The sequence below is a fragment of the Onychomys torridus genome, chromosome 1 (genome assembly GCF_903995425.1).
Source record: "Onychomys torridus chromosome 1, mOncTor1.1, whole genome shotgun sequence".
Lineage (NCBI taxonomy): Eukaryota > Metazoa > Chordata > Mammalia > Rodentia > Cricetidae > Onychomys > Onychomys torridus.
This window is the reverse complement of record NC_050443.1, coordinates 141,727,731-141,747,938: the sequence shown is the minus strand read 5'-3', so window position 1 is coordinate 141,747,938 and position 20,208 is coordinate 141,727,731. Positions and strand designations below refer to the sequence as shown.

The window sequence follows — 20,208 nt, the reverse complement described above, 5'->3', positions numbered from 1 at the left end:
TGATACTGTGTCACACATGCCCCACCTATGCAGGGGGGAGAACAGGACCCCTGACTCTTCTTATGAGGATGAGATTTTAAAAATATTTTGGGAAAACCAGACTGTAGGTCAAACACTGATGTGCCATGAAGAGAATTCACTGAGAATGGATCAGAAAAGGGGAAAACTGTTCTGTTCTGCCTGACTTTGCATACACGGATCCATTTTAAGTTGACTATATGGATAGTAGGGTCAGTGGTAAGGGAAGCTTTGCTGCTAGAAACTTCCTTATGTTATTTAGAAGAAACAAAGAAATTGAACACAGCCTTAGCACCTAGGAGGGCCCATCTGGTTAGAAACATGGTTTGCCAGAAGCAGGTTTAATATGTGGTCAAGAGAACAGTTGGGGTTTGCCCAGACACAGAAATCTCAAACGATGCCAGGCCAGCCTGCCTTCCCACCACCCAACAAGGCACTACAGATAAGGCCTGGGAATGAGTTCATGACTGCCACTGAGTGTGACCCAGCATGAGATATCTAGAGAGCTAGATAGTAGTTCCAAGCTCACTCATTCTTTTTGTGTTATAAAAAAAAAGTATAATTCTTAATACCATAAATCTGAGTCTGTGTACTCTAAGATCTATACTGCTTTACAACATTTACTTGAATCTCTAAAGTGTTTCTTTTGCAATCAAGGTATAAGGACATTTTACAGATTTTTTTTTTGTTTACTTAAATCGCAAACATTAGAAAAAGCATCTTTATAGTTTAAAGCTATGGAAGTAGTCTCTGCTGACCCACTCCATCTCTTTGGCCATTTTCCACCCGTCTGTCTGTGTTCCTCACTCTGCATTGCTGTGGCCCTAAGTCCTTTGTTTTCCTCCCAGGGCATTATCTGCTGGCCAACACCAAATTTACATTCCAGCCTGGTTACATCGGGAGGCTTTATGGTCCCTCCTTACCAGGAAACATGCAGTACTGTGTGCGTTTTCATTATGCCATCTTTGGATTTTTGAAAATGAGCGACACCCTCGCAGTTTATATCTTTGAAGAAAACCACGTAGTTCAAGAGAAGATCTGGTCTGTGCTCGAGTCCCCAAGGGGTGTTTGGATGCAAGCTGAAATCAGCTTTAAGAAGCCCATGCCCACAAAGGTACAGTAGAACCTGTGCTACCTGTGTCCAGTTTTGACTGCTTGATATGTTAGCGATTTCTGTTTAGTTACTGCCCACTGATGGTGTATTACACTTCTGTTCAAATTAACACCTGTGTTCATGCATACACTACACATAACCTGTCCCCAGACAGGTGCAGGTTAAGTCTTCAATTCCTTTGCATTTTCTGAATTACGTCCACCTAAGACCTCTCTCTTTCTCCCTCTCCCTCCTCCTCTCCCTCTCCCCGCCCCCCAAAACAGTGCTGAAATTTAAAGGATGAAATCATTGTGCCTGGGTCTTCACTGTGGCTTTAAGGTCAGTGATTAAGGTCTTAGCAGAGCACAGGGTAAAGACAGGCCGCTCACTAGAGCCATCTGACCCCACTCAGAGACTGGCACAGGGAGCCATCAGCAGTGGATTTTGATAGCAACGAGAATGCAAAAACAGACCTATAAATCAAGAACACACAAGAATGGCAGCAGCTAACCTCCTAAGCTTACCAATTCATAAACTCAAGGAAGTTTCACAGATGCAATAAATTCTGTGAACTAAGATATGAAACCAGTGTTGGGAAATTTGTTTTGTTTTGGCATGTTGGCCAACTAACATTTTTCTTAAGTGTCCTCTCTGTGTAAGAGAGAGACCCAAAGAGAGTGAGCAAAGGTCCTTTCCTCCAAAGGCATCTCATGCAATGGGAGCTCCATACATATTGTTGAGTGGATGGGTAAATAAGCTGATCATCACATCATCCAAGGGGTACCCCAACTCCAATCTCCCCAAGAAAGCTTAAAACCATGAGTGGGCAAGGCAATCCTTTAGCTTGTTGCCTAGACAATTCCAGATGTGTTCTCGATGAATTGTTCTTTGTGTAAATGTTGTTTGATACCTGCAATGTTATTGCACTTCTTCCTTGGCCCAGCACTGCTGGAGAAGCCCAGGCCGCTCGTATCTCAAGGAATTAAGTTGTTTTCCCATTACCGATTACTTAACTCTCACAAACGGTCATCACAACAAACATACACATCCTGGTTTTACAGAATCAAGGATGCACCAGAACATAGAATGTATGTTATACTTTCAATTCAATTTCATTGATTTTTAAGGGAAAATATAACAAGCATCTTGTTAATTTATTTGGCTTACATGTATTTAATCATTCATCCATATGTCTGTTCCTTTATTCAACCATCATTTATTCTGTATATGTTAGAAGCAAGGAATATAAAGATAAATAAATCTCAGATCCTGTTCATGAGATGGCAGTCACATTTGACAGCAGATGGAGATGCATTAAATTGAGATACAGTCATCGAATGCACTATCCCACAGGAAGATTGCTCAGAAAGTTATAAAAGTGGTTCTACTGATTGTTACTTGAAATACTGTCATCCAGACTTGGCAAACCTGATGTTTGGAGGGTCAAAGTTCAAGCCATGATGGCTTCTAACCCCTGCTCCTCCTCTCCCCAGTAACCTCCACTGGTAAATGTTTAGGAATCTGCTAAATCCTTCCCAGAGAGTCCCTGCTGTGACCTGACACCTACAAAGTTCAGACAGCCTCCTAGCAGATAAGGGGACCCCCAAGGTTCTGCCCTTTTCTTCTTTGGAAGCTGAACACCAAGATGCCCAGCCACTGTGGGAAAACGGAGCTAGGCCCAATCAGGGTAGGGGAGTTCTCACAGCTCTTGGAAGGATCTGCTCATGGATTCAAATGGAGGTTCAACAGAGAAACCTCCAGATGTATATCTGAAACTGGCCTCGTTCTAGAAGACTCCTACTGGGCAGAACTAGCTCCTCAGAGTGGGGGCGGGATGCAGTAAGTGGAGAGGAACTGAAGCTTGCTTACATATGGTGGATACCCATGTGGACTTAGGTGTGTATATGTTATGTTTCCAAGTGTTTATACACAGGAAAGCTACTTAAGACTAGGGATACAGTGAACAGCCAGGGTTTTTAACCACTGTCCGCTACCCATGAATGCAAACTCCAATTCCACTTCTGTTTTTTTCTGTGGAGTTTCCTTCCAGATTTGCAATGTTTTCCTCCATTAACCTTAACTATGTTTGCTGATTCTCTGCTATGAAAAGATAAATATTTCTCCCTCTCATAGTTTTTAGTTGTTTTTATTTTGGCTCTTAGAATTTATAACTTTAACTAAACTTCAGTGTCAAACTTTAGATAGTGTTTGTTTACGCCTACTTTGTAAGATAAATACATTCTCACTTTTATAATTTTCCTTTGCTTTCTTTGTCCATCTCAAAGAAATAGTTGTTTTGATGTTGTTACAGCTTAAACACACACTTATATTCCTACTACGCTGTAGGTGCTTGACCTTGAACAGATATCCTAGCAGAGGCTCTGTTGACATTATAAGGCAGACAATTCTGACTTTGTATAGTGCCATCCCTCAAATTACTGGATTTTAAACTTCTATGATTATTGCAACAACCAAAATTATTTGCCCATTTCTAAATGGCCCCAGGTGTGCCATACCATCTTTGAATCTATAAGATGATTCCAAAAATATAAATAATTCTGTCTCTAATTGCAAACCAGGTTTGCTTCCTTGCCCTCCATCTGCTGTTTTGTAGTAGCGTTAGAGTGAACCCTTCTCTTGCTATAACCTCTTGGCTTCTGGTTTTTAGTACCTGTGTCCTTCCTTTTGTTTTCCTGTAAAATTGTAGATGTAACCATCTTGTTAAATAAGAAACACAGAGCCAGTTGCAGAGTTAAAAACCATGAGGTCAGAGCAAGAACGGAAAACCTTACCCTTCACTGCTTCTGCGGTTCTTCCTCTCCGCAAGAGACCTACTGCTGTGTGTCCTATCTTTTTTATAGACTTTCTGTTCTGTTTTCTCATTGGTTGTACACCCAGCCACATGACCTCCTCATCACTGCCTGTTTGTACAGACCTCCAGGTCTTCTATGGTTGGTATTGAGATTAAAGGCATGTGTCTGCCATGCTGGCTGTGTCCTTGAACACACAGAGATCTACCTAGCTCTGCCTCCCAAGTGCTGGGATTAAAGGCGTGCACCACTGCCACCCAGCTTCTGCTCTAGCTTGCTCTGACTTCAAGACAACTTTATTAACATACAAATAAAATCACATTTCAATACAAATAAAATATCACTATATAAAATAAACTATCCTGAACTCGGGATTGGTAGACTAGCAGATTTTCAGTGGGTAAAGAACTAGGCAAGTGCTTATTTATGTGAATTCCATGCCCAGTTCTTCCACTCTGAGATGCTGGGAGAGGTCCCTGCATGTTCATTGATCTGGATGGGACTCTTCATACCCCTAAGAGTCTAGATTTAGATGTGTAGTTCTGTGTAAGCATCCTGCAATGCCTCTGAGAAAAGTATTTCAGAAGCACACCACCAAACCTGTGGGATTGTTCCCCACATGTGGCTCCTGTCCACAGAGGGTGTTTTTCTCCAAATATTCATCACATTTAGAAAAGAGTGTTAAGTCACTAAGCACTGAAAATAGGCACAGGGTGAATGCTTGTCAGCTGTTACATGTTGTCTAGAAGCTTCAATTGGCTGCTTTCTACAGTTTAATCATTCAATATTTATTTTAACTTATTCTAAACTGGTGGAAGCTTAAGAGATTTTCCTGAACATATTGTGCTTCGCATACATCTTTATAATAGTTGGAATTTATAATGACTAAGATTCTGAAATGAACCTGCTGGGACTTCTAGAAAGTGGCAGATCAACTCAGGTCAAAAACAGAGGTACATGGCTGTTCATCAAGTACCTACTTTGTGTCCAGCAGTGTACTCTCTCACTCCCAATCCTTACCATCCTCTGACAATCCATTTACAGAGGACACTGGAATCTCAGCATGTTAAAATGGCTTGGTTCTCCTGAGTTTCTTGATGCTTTCCTTCAAATTGGAGGCATGATCATTAGGTTGGAGCTCTAAAATGCATCTCAGACTTGTTCTCTCTGTCTCACTTGCCACCCCCTCACACAAAATTATCATATCCGCCTCAATTATAAAGATACTTTGCTATTTTCTGTGACTCTGGCTTGCTGTTTCTCTACTCTGAACCAGCAACCAGATCATCTTCCTGAAGCATAAATCAGATGGTGCCATTCCCTCCACGAAATACTCCCATCGCCTGCAGAACAGAGCTGTCTCCCTGACCACGGCTTGTAAAGCCCTATGTGATCTGATGATCACCTACACTGCTCACTTCTACTCCCTCTACCCTGCTCAAAGGCATATGACCTCACAAGACTCCTCTCTGTCCCTCCGTGTCAAGGCCATTCCTTCATCACAGCCTTCTCACTTTGTAGCCCTTCTTCACTGGGAGTCCTTCCCCATCAATTCCCATATCCCCCTGCCTCACATGGGAGGAGGTGTGTCCTTGTTGCAGGGGGCTACACTCACGAAGGGCTTCCTCTCTGACAGGAACTTTCCAGACGACTCAGTTTATCAGCAATTTGCCCATCCTCAGATTGTTCCCCCATTATATTGTCTTATTTTGTACACCACAGCTATCCAAATCCAAAACTAAATTTTTTGTTTACCTTTTATTACTCTTCTCTTCTCTTATTAGAGCCTTCATATAGACGAGGACTTTACCAGTTTTTATCATCTCCGTGTCCACAGCAAAATTCTGCTTAAGTATATTTTGTGGATATGTGGTGAATGAATGAGTGAATGAATGACCTTTCTAAGGGTGTTAAGTGACATTGCTGAGGAGTAAAATGTGATCTTGCTAGCCCTGAGGCTCGCCCCTTGGTGCAGGAGAACTTTGGGAGGTTGAGGTCTAGTCTTAAGGAAGGCCTCTTTTTGTGTAGTAGAGGAGGTGAAGCTTCAAACCTTTGTTGGAGTCTAGGTACCATTTATTATTTTATTTAATTCCCATAACATGATCATATCTTTTAAAAAAAAGTATCTCTTTTATAGTGTCCATTCCATTCTAGAATGAAAGTAGATTATCCCAATGATGAACCCAGATGTGCTGTTAGAAATTAATGCTAACCTGAGGGCTTCCTCATACATCACTGCTGGAGAAGGAGCCTGCACTGTGTCCTCGATACTTCAGGCCCCAAACCAGTAACTATGACTTGCCAGGGCCCATGCCTCAGCAGGGCCTGCTTTCATGCACATTCTTTTCTTTTCTCCATGGTTTGGGGGTTGGGACCAAAACACAGCACATTGATGGGCTTCTTGGCCAGAACTGTGAAGTCCAACCTTTCACCCTGTCTCCCCAGCTTCTCCTCCCATACTCTCAATCCACAGACCCCCTCTCTGTCCTTCCCCTCATGACCTTCCTCTTAGCCTGTTTCTTTCTCTTTCTTGCCCCTTTTGATACTTGCTCAGCCCACTTTAAGACAATAGGCTAGTTAGATGAACAATTCCTTGATGACTTTCTTAGCTGATCTTTAACTGAAACTGTCATCTATAGCCCTGTTTAAGGAAAGACAGCAAAAAGTAAGCATTTCCTATATGCCACTCCAGCAAACAAGCTATGAAGGTGCATTTTGTGTAACACTATTACAGCTGAGGCTTCTAATAACTCTATAGGACAGTCCACTAGCTGCCACGGCTCCCTTAGGAAGAGAAATTTGTGATCATACTTAAAAGTTTGGCAAAATGTAAGGATGCTGAGCCACATGATGGAGGTGCACACCTTTAGTACTGGCACTTGAGAGGCAGAAGCAGGTGGATCTCTGAGTTCAAGGCCAACCTGGTCCACAGAGAGAGTTCCAGGATAGCAAGGGTTACATAGAGCAACCCTCTCTTGAAAAACAAAAACAAACAAGACAAGAGAAAAGGGACACTGTTCAATACTGCATGTCTTTCAAATGACTGGCTGAGAGTGGATCCAGGACTCATGGACTACAGAACACAGGCTGTATTTATACAATCTCTGTATGCCACCCAACCCTCTCCTGGTTGATGTCAAATGACACATCAGGCAACTCAGCAAATCCAGAGCTTTACTAAACTGACTCTCCATTGATGGATTTTAGAAATGTTTGGCTCCTGGAAGGGATCAGAATTCAGAGTGGTTCATCACAGATAAAGCAGACCGTGAGGTAGAGGGGAGAGGTTGCACACTGCTTATTGTGCCTGGCTGTGGGTACTCTGTCACTCATGGCTTCATACTCTGGGCTAGTTATCTATGCAGCCTTTATTTTCCTCCCATGAGTAAAATGGGCATCTGGTAGTACTCACTGCATAAAGTTGTCCTGTGTGTCCCATGAAATTAGGTGAAGTATTTAGTATGTCTCCTGGCATATAATTAGCACAATTAAAATCAGCACAGCACAGACATAGAGAAAGAAAGAACAAAGGCAGTTTTTCTAGGTCACAACATTTATTCAGTGCATGGATATTTCTGTATCTTGATTTTTGCTGTGAGGTGCTGAAAATGAGGTCAGAGTTAAATCATTTTTAGCAATATTAGGCTTTCTTGAATAATGGAAGAAGTATCCAACCATGAGTCCTACAACAAGATTTTGCATATATATGTTTGTGTGTGCGCGCACATATGTGCAGTGCAGAGGAGTGTGTGTGTGTGTGTGTGTGTGCAGAGATCAATAGTTAGGAGTCTTTCTCAATTGTTCACCACTTTATTTGTTTGTTTATTTATTTATTAAAAAATTAATTATTTGACATAGGGTTTCCCTGTGAAGCCTTGGCTGTTCTGGAACTCGCTCTGTAGACCAGGCTGGCCTCGAATTCACAGAGATCCGCCTGCCTCTGCCTCCCAGGTGCTGGGATTAGAGGTGTGCACCACCACCACCTGGCTGCCACCTTACTTGCCAAACAAAGCATTTCCCTGAAGCTGAAGCTCACTAATTGGATTAGACTGTCTGGCCAACCAGCCCCAGGGACCCCCTAGCTGCTTCCTCACTGCCACACCTGGCTTTTTATGTTGGTCCTGATGTGGAGTTTAGTTCCTCAGGCATGCGTGGCAAGTACTTTATTAGTTGATCTATTTCCCCAGTCTTTTCTCTCCCTAAAAAAAAAAAAATATTTTTAATGTTTAGAAACATTTTCCAAAGTTCAAGAACTATAAAACTATATCTTCCATGCCCCCATCTTCACCATCACAGTGTTCTGTAGAAGAGAGGGCAGCTGGGAAGAACTGTTTGGGGACTGTGTGTGGTAACACACACTATAATTCCAACATTTAGGAAAGGGGGTGGCTGTGGCAGAAGGGACACTGAGAGTTTGATTTTATAAAGCAAGATCCTGTCTCAAACAAACAAACAAACAAACAAACAAACAAACAAACAAAGGTACCTGAAAGAATGAGCAATCTGTGAGGGTGTGTTCTAGCTTAGTGAGAGGGCACTTTCCAGGGAGGGGGAGAGGAGAGGGAAGGAAAGGGGGAGTAAGGAGAAGAGGGAGACAAGGAGAGAAAAACAGAAACACAGAGAGACAGACACACAGAGAGGGAGGGAGGGAGGTGGGGAGGGAGAGAGGGAGGGGACAATTTGCTCCAAAATGCTTTCACTAAAAGCCATACCGTGAGAAGAGACTCCAGAATGAGATCAGAAATTCATGATGGCACCCAAACATTAGCCTTTCAGTCCTCAAATGCTACACCTAACATATGCTTGGTCACTGTCGCAAGGAGGGTAGCTCCTGAGGAACTTTCTGTCTGCAACTCCTTTTAGCAAAGATGCTTGAATAGCCTTTTAATTAAAAGCACTGGGGGTAGGAGGACTCAATATTTTGTTTCTGAAGTATTTATTTGGGGGAGGGGAGTTAAGAGGCTGACAAATGAGAGGATGGCAAAGCACTCTATTTCTTCCAGACCTGGGCTGATGATCAGTTCAGCACTCAGTAAAATCCTTATTACAAACCATTTTCAATCTACATCCTTATTTGACTGTAAGACTAAAAGTTGAACATTGAGCTTTGCATGCATTTAAGAAGAAGCCCTCATCCAACCAAATATAATTTCCCCACTAGGTTAAAAAGACAAAAACCAAAGCTAAAGCCTATGTCAGTCCCTAGCTATGCACCATAAACTACAACACACTAGATATGTTCCAGTGAACAAGAGTTCTGTGGTTAAATGAGTAACATTAGAAACTCTTGCTAATGCTCCATCTATCCTTTCTCCTGCCTTGCTATTGGACAGTCAGCTCTTTATTAGACCAATCAGGTGTTTTAGACAGGCAAAGTAACACAGCTTCACAGAGTCAAACAAATGCAACATAAAAAATGCAACCCCTCTTTGCATCATTAAAACAAATATTCCACACCATAAACAAATGTAACACATCTTCAACTAACACTCTACAACATAGAGCCAAGAGGTGCACTCCAAAGACACATCCTCAGTAATCCACTTCTTCTAAAGCTCTTCATCTCCCATAGTTCTCTCACCCCTCAACAGGCTCTCTGAACTCAGACCAACACATGTGTGGGGTCACAGCCCTCACCATCCAGTCACTCCACATGTCCTCCCACTCTGTCTTTCTTCTCAATGTTCCTTCAAAGGGTTTCAGCAGCAGACAGTGTTACTCACTGGTATTTCTTCAGGGATCCTTACACTTCTAGAAAAATCCTACCCATCTCCTGAGCTCTTTCACAAATGCCCCTTCCTTTGAAGCTTGTGTTTATTTGTTGCAGTGAAATTTGTATAATGAAAGAGTACTGGGTCAGGAATAGGAAGACCTGGCTTGGAATCTTGTCTCAGGCATTAACTGTGTAAATCGGAATGCCATGTCCCCTCTCATTGAAATGAGCACATGCACTTAGGTGACCTGTAAGTCTCTGCTTGCTTTATTTTTAGGCATCTTAGTGGCAGGAACTATGTTTTATTTTTGCGCAAAGTGCATTCTTTGCAGATGCTATCCTCCACTTATTTCCTCTTACAAGAATCTCTTTCCCTTAGGGGAAAAAAAAACAATGCTGAAATTCAAGTCTGCAATTTGTATTTCCACCTTAAATTCTTCATCTTCATTGTGCCCTTAAAAAAATGCCAAAGTAAATAATTGTAAACTGCCTAGGGCTCTGAAATTTTTAAATATTTATTTTCTTTTGTACATATAAGTGTTTTGTTTGCATGTGTGTGTATCATGTGTATTCCTAATACATTTATTATAAATTTTTCTAATAAATTGGTAAATAGAAGTAAGCTAAGCAATATGGAAGTGAATAAGATATCTATAGTGAAATCAGTAAAAAAGAAATATCATTGAAAATATACATCTAACCCTATTTATCATTAAAGACATTTCTAAATAATAATATATCTGTTATCAACTGAATATATGTTTAAAAATATAGTACCATAAAATGTGATGTTTTTCTTCATAGCTCTGTTTATACTTTATTTGTAGTGTTTGATTTATGAATTATAAAAAACAAAGCTTTGCTTTAGAAAAAGTATAGAGAGGCCAGAATGTAACTCACTGGTAGATTGCTTTCCTGCCAGGCATAGAACCCTGAATTTGAGCTTCAGCATCTCAAAAGAAAAAGAAGAAATGTATTTATATATTAATATATATTTTATATATTAACAATTCATACATTAGTATATATATATATAGTATTTATATATTAAAAGGTAAATCTTTTACTTTAGATCCCCAAATATATTAATATATGCTCATATAAACATGATTTATTTTAATTAAAATAAATGCATTATAGGATATACATTCATACATACATAAATTTTGTGTATATACACATATACATACTAATTATATATGTATATATAAACATATGTGCATGCATATGTGTATAAACATGATCCTGGAAAGGTGAGTGTCTTAGTTAGGATTACTATAGCTATGATGGAACACCATGACAAAAAACAAGTTGAGGAGGAAAGGGTTTGTTTGACTTATACTTCCACATCACAGTTTATCATCACAGGAAGTCAGGTCAGGAACTCAAACAGGGCAGGAACCTAGAGTCAGGAGCTGATACCAAGGCCATGGAGGGGTGCTGCTTACTGGCTTGCTCCCCATAGCTTTCTTGGCCTGATTTCTTATAGAACCCTAGCCCACCAGCCCATGGGTGGCCCCACCCACAATGGGCTGGGCTCTCCAATCAATCACTAGTTAAGAAAACACTACAGGCCTGCCTGCAGCCACATCTTAGGGAGGCATTTTCTCAATTGAGATTCTCTCCTTTCAGATGGCTGTAGCTTTTAACACATTGACATAAAACTACCCAATACAGTAAGGATGCAAGGATATCATTCGTGTATGCTCTTTTTTAAAAGTTGTATTTACTTTATTATTATTACTGAAGGAGCATATGATGTATGTATGCATACATGTACCAGGGAGGATGTGTGGAGGCCTGAGGACAACCTTGTAAAGTCAGTTCTCTTCCTCCAGCTTCTGAGGGTTCTGGGGACAGAACGCAGGTCATCAAGCCTACATTGTCAGACAGTAAGCCCCTCCACCATGGAGCCAAACTGGAAGCAATTTAATACAGTGTTTTATAAAAAGGAAAAAAAAACATCCAAACATGTATACCTTTGGTATAATGATTATCTTTCTAAGGATTTATCAAAAGAAATAATTCTTGAGCTAGGCATGGTGTTACATGCCTGTAATACCAGATACGCATGTTTGAGGTCAGGTTCAGCTACTTAGTAAGACCCTGTCCTAAAAAAATAAAAATAAAGTCAAATGGCAGTGGTTATCTTTTCTTTGTCTAATATTCACTTTTGGAGATTTCACATTCATATCCCATTAGAATGTCCCATAGCGTGTAAAATTGGCCATCTTTGTTCCCAGTGAAAGGATATAACATTGGTTTAGGGCTTTGGTTTCAACATAAAGGAAGTATAAAGGGGATGTGATGATGATGTTGTAGGATGATGGACGAGGGATTTGGGAATTCTTTACTAAAGTAGTAATGGAAAAATGGCGTGGAAAGGTAATGGGACTGAGTAAGGGAGAGAAGAGGTTCCTGCTGGATCCCTGTTAGCCAGTTCTGTATCAGTCATCACACTCCAGTGCTCAGTAACTAGGCAAGCAGGGAAGCATGGTACCTGTACTTTCCTTCCCTGTGACAACCTCCTTATTACACAAGTCAGGTCAACAAGAGAACAAATGGAAGCCCCAACAAGAGGTCAAACAAATTGAAGCCCCAATCCAAGTTTTATGTGACATGGGAGCCTTCAGAAACGAAGACTCGGGGATCCAGGGATATGTTTTCCATGCTTCATGGACTGCTGCTGTATGGAAATACTACTGGGTAAAAGAATGTACTAATGACAATGGTTGGGAGCAGGAAAAGGATCTTGACTAGGTACTTTCAGTCCCCTCATTTGGAGGAGATTTTCCTCCAAGCACAGTCAGGACCCCTCCTGAAGTAGTGGGTATATAACCTACTGTCTGACATATAAGGTAGGTCCGAGGAGTTCTGCATGGCCATCTAAAGTAGAAAGATGGTAAAGATTACGGTAATGTTTCTATGTTTTATGGGGAGATTTGCAGGGAAAGGGGATTCTAGCTTTTATCATTTCCCTTAGAGAAGATAAACCCTAGTCTTTACAGACTTTTGGAAGGATCTGGAGACAAAGGTAGAATGGGGTGTCAGCAGTTGTCTAGAGGGTTGTTGAGTTCATTCCCTAGAAGGAAGAAAGGCTTGAGCTCACAGGAAAGACAGTAGCCCGAGCTGCAGGGAAAGTAACCACTGCATACATTCTGGATAAGAGAAGCCCAAAGCTGGACATCCTTTAAACATAGCTGGCTTGGGTACTTTATGAGACCTCTGGGTCCTCTCTTCCCACTATTGATCCTATTTAAATGCCCACCCACCCTCATTGCCTTTCCATCTTCCTCCTTATAAGGTTTTCTGGGAAAATAAGCAGCCATCTTAGGAAGCCCATTTTCCTCTCTTAGTCTACTTACATCACTCTAATTCTCCTTCAAATGGACAAGAAAGTTTGCTTCTAGTTTGAGGCCAGCCTGGTCTACAGAGTGAGATCCAGAAAAGGCACAAAGCTACACAGAGAAAGCCTGTCTCAAAAAAAAAAAAAAGAAAGAAAGAAAGTTTGCTTCTGAAGACCTGCCAATGTCCTTTAGTTCACTGTAGCTGGGATAGTAAAGCACTGTACTTTTGGAGCCCCAGCTCTGAAAACTCTTAGATGTAAGACTTCTGTATCTGGTATACAGTCAGGCTCAGAGCTCTTTAACTGGGAAGTTGTAAGATCGAGTCTTTCCAAACCATATTTTTATTTTATTTCCCTTTTATTAAAAATAGATTTTTTTTATCACATAATATATCCTGATTATGGTTTTCCCTGTCTCTACTCCTCCCAATTCTTCCTCAGCTCTCTTCCCATCCAGATCTACTCCCTTTCTGTCTCTCATTAAAAACAAACAGGTTGCTAGGGGATAATAATTAATATAATGTAATATAATTAATATAATATGATAAAACAAAATAACACATTGGAATTAAACAAAATAAACAAACAGAAGGAAAAGAGCCCAAGAGAAGACACAAGAATCAGAGACCCACCTGTTCACACTCAGGAGTCCCATAAAAACACTAAACTGGACACCATAATACATTTGCAAAGGACTTGTGCAGACCTTGCAGGCCCTGTGCATGCTGCCTCAGTCTCTATGAGCTTGTATTGATTTAGCAGGCCTTGTGTTCTTGGTATTCTTCATCCCCCCTGGCTCTTACATTCTTTCTGCCTCCCTTTCTGTGGGATGGTGTGGGGGGAGGAAGGGGAGTCCTTGAGCCCTGGGAGGAGAGATTTGATGGAGACATGCTGTTTAGGGCTAAGTGAGGAGCAGTATTGTTAAGTACCTCAAGGAAGGAAGGAAAGAATGAGCAGGGTGGTATAGTTTTCCCCATCACAGACGTGGCAAGGGTCTGGTGTTTCATGCTTGGATGTGCAGCTGGCTGTAGTGTAAATTTGTATCAGAGACTGCCCTTGTCTTGCTCTAAAACTGACAGATTCTAAGGTCTCTTCTGCCCATTCCCCATTTTCCAGTGGTAGGAAGATCCAAAAATGATGCAGAGTTTTGAAATCAATGATTTGTGAGGTTTGAATGTTTACCACCCAGAGAGCAATGAAAAAAATTGGCTATAGCCTGTATTCTATCCCAGCATGCCCTCTCTCTCTCAAACTGAAGGCCTGTATGAATAAAGAAGAATTTTGCACTGGAAAAAATCCAGAAGCTGATCAATCTTTGTTTCTTGTTGAATTAAATCACATGTGTCTTTACAAAAAGAAAAAAAGAAAGAGAAAAGAAAACCCGATGGGTCTTTTAAGAAGAAAGCATTGGTCAGCGAAAGACTTGTTTGAGAACACATGGTCCTTTTGTGGTTTGTGGGACATGCAAACAGAATACAGCATCTGCAAGAGGCATGCTGTTACAATTTAGCAACAATTTCCTAAATATAGCCAGGTTCTAAGAATGCTTAAATCTCACACTCTTTTCCAGGTATTGCTCCTCTCAGCTTGTCCTTAGAAATCAGTGAAAATTCTTTTATTTCTGCCAAGTGCCTTCATTGTGAAATCTGTGTTGTTTTCTTTGCGTTTTTGTAGTTTTCTGAATCAAACACACTAACCTACTGTCAATTATTTAAATGAGTGCAATAACGTTAGGCATTCCATGCTAATTCTTGTGTCCACAGAATCTTAATGAAGAGTTCTAGAATCTAAGTATATCAGAGTAACTTTGTGAATAATTCTACCAACTCTGTAGTCACCACACCCAAATATATCTCTGAAATGATTTCAAAGGATTTTAGTATCACAAGAAGAAATGTTCAATTCAACCTGAGGATCTGAGGTTGAGACTCATTATTGATAAGGAGGAATAACTGGGGTCCCTTGATTGACATGGCTTACTTATGGCTATGCTAGCAGAAGATTGAAGTGCTTTGATCTGAAGATCATTTATGGAAGCTGTCCTTCACATTCTAGTTATGCGGCTGACTGGGGCTTTAAATCTCTGATAAAGTCCATGTTGTTTTACTCCACCACTCAACAACTTAGCCTGCAGTCTATTAAACAGGCCATGGAAAGGTCTTTAGAAGTCACCAAGAAACCATGTGGTTTGGCCCAGGTTATCTCTTTACAGACAATCTTTGTTAATGGTTCAACAAAGGTCATATTTTATTATATTCCATAACTCTTTACAAAGCCTGATCTCCTTTGCCTTGCAAATCCTATTCATTGTGTTGGCTAGTGTTTGTACTTTGACACCTTTAAAGTAAAAACTGGTAAATTGTTCTCAAACAACCTGATGTGGCTTGGCTAAATGAATTCCTGATAAAACTATTTCTGAAGACTCCCCACCGCACCCCCACTACTCTAACCAAGATCTTACCAAGACTTTCACTATCTTAGGGGCAGTCTGGCCCCTTTGACTAACACAGCCATGAGTAGGTTTTCACACAGACCCTCTCCTCATCCTCCACTCTAAAATCAGCCACATCTTGCTTGCACAGTTCCCTCCTCAATTCTTCTATTAGTATCTTGTTTCTGGAGAGTAGAACATTATTTTTTCAATGTGAGGAAAAGATGGGAACATGGAGACAATTTTGTTGTCCTCTGACTGTTACAGTTTTGGGGTACAAGTACTTGGGACAGCAAAGCCCTAAAAGTTGAGGCTGGAGAAAGGACTCAGTGGATAAAGAGCTTGCCTTCTGGAAGGCGTGGTGGCCACCTATAATCCCAGCACTGTAGAGGCAGAGACAGGGGAATCCCCGGGACAAACTGCCTAGCTAGAGTAACAAGAATCACCAAGTTCCAGATTGAGCCTAAGTAATTAAAGTGGAGAGCAACTGAGGAAGACATAACTTCTAGCCCACATGCACATACATATGTAAACATGCATGCATGCATACCATATATACATATACATGCAACAAAAATTGAATTAAAAATAAACAGACCTGAAAATCTAGGGCATGATTATTGGTTTGAGTATTCCTCACTTGCCTTGCCCTGTTCCTTAATCTTTTGTTTCCAGGGATTGGGAATGTGCAAAGGAAATAAATAGCTTGAAATGAATAGGAATCAAAAAATAAGGTAGCAGAGTTGCAAATTCCTAGTACAAAGACTGCATATTATATGACTCAAGTTAATGGCTTTTATAATCTATATAAAAGCTTATTCTATTTTTTCTAGTTATTCTCAACCAGGAGGCCTTGCCCCTCAAGGAATACTTGGCACCAGTGTCTGGATGAATTCTTGTTGTCTTGATTTGGGGGTAATGGTAGCATCTAGTAGGTATATAACTAAGGGTGTGATTCCACTGCCATTTAATAAAACCAGCTTGAGAGATGGTGTGATAGGATAAAAGCTTCACTGGCCATGAGGATATCATCTTGCTGGGGTCATAGGCACAAAAGCTTATAGAGGGCTTCTGAATAATCTAGTTCCAGCATGGCCAGCTGAGTGCCAAAATGGTCGCAAACTCTTATGTTAACCAACTCTCTGGATGTGGTGTTGCTGATGTCCACAGGTCACTGAACATTCGTGTAAATATAGATTACTGCTTAGAAGGCTGCATGACTGGTAATGTTTTGGGTTCTTTTCCTTTATTCTTCTCTTTGAGGAAGATTGATTTCATTGGCCTATTCTTTAGGAAATGAGGTAGAAGAGAAACAGTGAAAAGCAGATTGGCTGCTGCCAGGGCACAGATAACCTATCCATGAGTTTGAGAGGCCAAGAATGCCATGAGCCACGTTACGGGACCCAGAACACCCACAACAAAATGTCATCTGGCTTTAAAATATCAATAGTGCTAAGCAATATACACCCTGCTGTGAATAAAAGAACATATGTGGTATTTTTTTCTTGGCACAATGAAGACTAAGATAAATAGTAATATCTGTTGCTATTTAACTATATTGTGTGCATGAATATTTGTGTAGTTCTCCATTTGCTGTGTATTTGTTTACAAAGCTAGTCTAGAGATGTTTCCTCAATGATGAATATTCTCCACCAAAACAAATATTTTTAAGCATTAGTGGCACCTAAAAGCTGAAATATTCAGGCACTGAAACATACTGTTAATGAATATAAATAGACCTAACTTCTGAGCTATACTGTACAGCCTAGAACACCTGTCTAAGAAATGTTATCTAACTTCATGTCTAGGAAACACCGTTCTTCATCTTTCCCTTTCTTCACTACATTTTAATATACACTTGGGCTAAGGTGTATTTCCCACTTTTTAGAGATGGTTTCTGATCTTTGAAATATTACTGAAATTGATATAAACATTGCTATTTTAAATCTATAAATAGGTTAATCCTCTCATGAACTTAGATTATGGCTGACCTTTGACACAGTCTCATCTCAACCCACATGGAAAGGGTTTTTAGTGGATATTCATTGCACGAAGTTATGGATTATTGTATTTTGTTTGTTTGTTCGAGACAGGGTTTCTCTGTATAACAGCCCTCGCTGTCCTGGAACTCACTTTGGAGATCATACTGGCCTCAGACTCACAGAGATCTACTTGTCTTTATCTCCTGAATGGGGTTGTTGCAATTGTTTCGTGCATAAACTGTACTTTGACCATAAGCCCCCGTCATCCTATCTTCTCCTTCCTATTGGTCCCCTTTCCTCTTTGCAAGTAGTCCCCCCTTTTATTTTCATGGCTCACAGATGTATTTTTGTAAATAAGAGGAATGTGTGATATTTATCTTTCTAAGTCTGACCTATTTCACTTAGAATGATGGTCTCTAGTTCCATGCATTCTCCAGCAAATGTCACAATTACATTCTTCTTTATAGCTAAATAGAACTCTGGTGTGTGTGTGTGTGTGTGTGTGTGTGTGTGTGTGTGTGTGTGTGTGTATTCTTTATTTTTCATGAGTTGGACACCTAGGCTGAGTCTATAAATTTGGTTATTACAAATAGCACCATAAGAAACATGGGTGCACTGGTATCCACAGAGAGTTCTAAAGAGCAAGCAGTAGATTAACTTTTCTTTTGTCCTGGACAAGTCAGCCACCCCTTCAGTCACTAACTACCTGAAAATAATTTCTCCATATCAAGTAGCCTACAAGAACCATAGTGCTTCATGTTGTCAGTGCTTAGGTAGAGAATGCTAGCTGCTAGACTGAACAAGATTATCTTGTTATACTGCCCTTATTTTCTGTAATGCTGACAGAGAACTGCCAAACAACTGAGGTTTGAGGACTTAGCTTTAATCTAGTTAGTAGATGATGGATTTGGGAGATCTGTGATCATACAGAATGACATGTGGTCTAGTCAGTATTCTACATGTGAAAAGTCTGAAGGAGAGACAGGCTGGTGTTGTTCCAAACACCATTAGCATCTTGTTCAGCATAACTGGCATGGCAAAACGAACCAAAAAGTCCATTCAATGTTACTTTTTGCAATTAAGAAATGTTGTATATCTGTTGGTTCAATTCAATGAGGTACTTGGCTGCATTTCGCTACAGTATTCAGTACATTGGCATGTGGCTAATGAGACTGAATAGCTTCAATTTGAATAGACTTTGTGCCTATAGGCTGTCATAATAAATAACACTAGTCTAGAGTAAATATTTACTCATTATTCTACTTTTGTTTCTATCTTTTGCTGGGAATTGAACCCAGGGTCCTGCACATGCTAGGCAAGCTCTCTGTCACTGAGCTACATTGCAAACATTATTCCACATTTTTCTTATAGATATCCTGATTCTTTTTTAACTGTAAATTGTAAAATAACCATAATTTTATGAGCCTAAAGTAATAATTATATAGCTAGTACATTTGTTAGGCCTCTTCTATTATTTTAGTTGGAGATTGTTTTCACTTTTAGTCAGCTTTTTAACTTAGCATTGTAAATCTATATTTGTGGTGCTAAATAATTTTCACAACACTCAGATTTAATGATCACCTATTTTTTCAGACTGCTGTATTCTAGCTTATTTCTTTCCTTTTGAAATTTTAGGCTATTTCATCTGTTGCCTGCCTGTATGCTTCTTTTGGCTTAATGGTCATTATAAAATAGTGCTATGGTAAACATAGAAAAGCATGCTAATATTTCTCATCTTTAGAATGCATTGCTATGCAAAGTGTCTGAGCTTTCCACAGGGACAGATTTAGAGGGTGGATCATTTTACTTCTTCATATTGATCGTGCAGAAGTCCTCTTCCAGTGCACTTGTGAAAAACAGACTTTAAAGTTGACAAAGAAAAGAAAGTCATTTTTTCTCTGTGTAGCACAATTAATTTGATAAATTATGAGACATATCGTTGCATTCCTTCTAAAATAACAATAAAATGCTAATATAATGTGACACTGGTTGGGAGTGATGACAGAGATCTTTGCTTCCCAAATGCAGAATAAGTTCCCAGGCATGAACTTAGAAAGTAAAATATATTATATACTGTTTAGATAACCTCTACAATCTCTCCAGAAGAAAGATTAAAAGCTTTAAAAAAGAACCACAAATGCCACTCTGTTTTGTTTTGTTCTGTGTGAATCCATAGAGATAAACATTTGTATCTCTTAGCTATCCCATTTATAAAAGGATATGAACACAGAGCCAGGAAACATTCACACATCAAGCAATTAGAGCTTCCCCTGGGGAGATTGGCTTAGGACATTTTATAGTTTGCATAGTGACAAAATATCACATAAGCTAGGATTTTTCTCTTAAAATAAATTCTGTATTCTAATAAATCTGATCATCATGAGCAAAAGGACTCCGCTAATAACACACATAAATAAACCTAAACCACAATATTTGGCATAGCAGAACCTAGAAAGTCAAGTTTTCCAGTTAATCATTAATAGAACGTTAGCTTCTGTTATGTCATTCTTTGCCTTCTTCACTTGAATGGAGATTCACAGTTGGGAGACAGGCTATGGACCACACTAGCCCACACTAATTAAACATTAGGCAGCCGATCAACTACAGTGAAAACAACATAAATATTTCAGGAAGCACTGTTTGGTCAGTGTATATCTGGAACATAACTTTTTAAACTGGCCCAATAGTAAGAAATCAAAATCTTCACTCTGTCTGTCTGTCTGTCTGTCTCTCTCTCTCTCTCTCTCTCTCTCTCACACACACACACACACACACACACACACACACACACACACACACACACACACTGAATTTA

General features: G+C 40.0%; 1 protein-coding gene across 1 annotated transcript in view; it reads left to right on the top strand.

The window, feature by feature from the left end:
* Nucleotides 1–20,208, top strand: part of Mamdc2 (MAM domain containing 2) — a 159,126-nt gene that overhangs the window by 103,950 nt on the left and 34,968 nt on the right. The window contains exon 9 of the mRNA XM_036205401.1: nt 867–1,132. Coding sequence (XP_036061294.1) covers nt 867–1,132 — 266 coding nt within the window. The remainder of the gene's footprint in view (nt 1–866; nt 1,133–20,208) is intronic.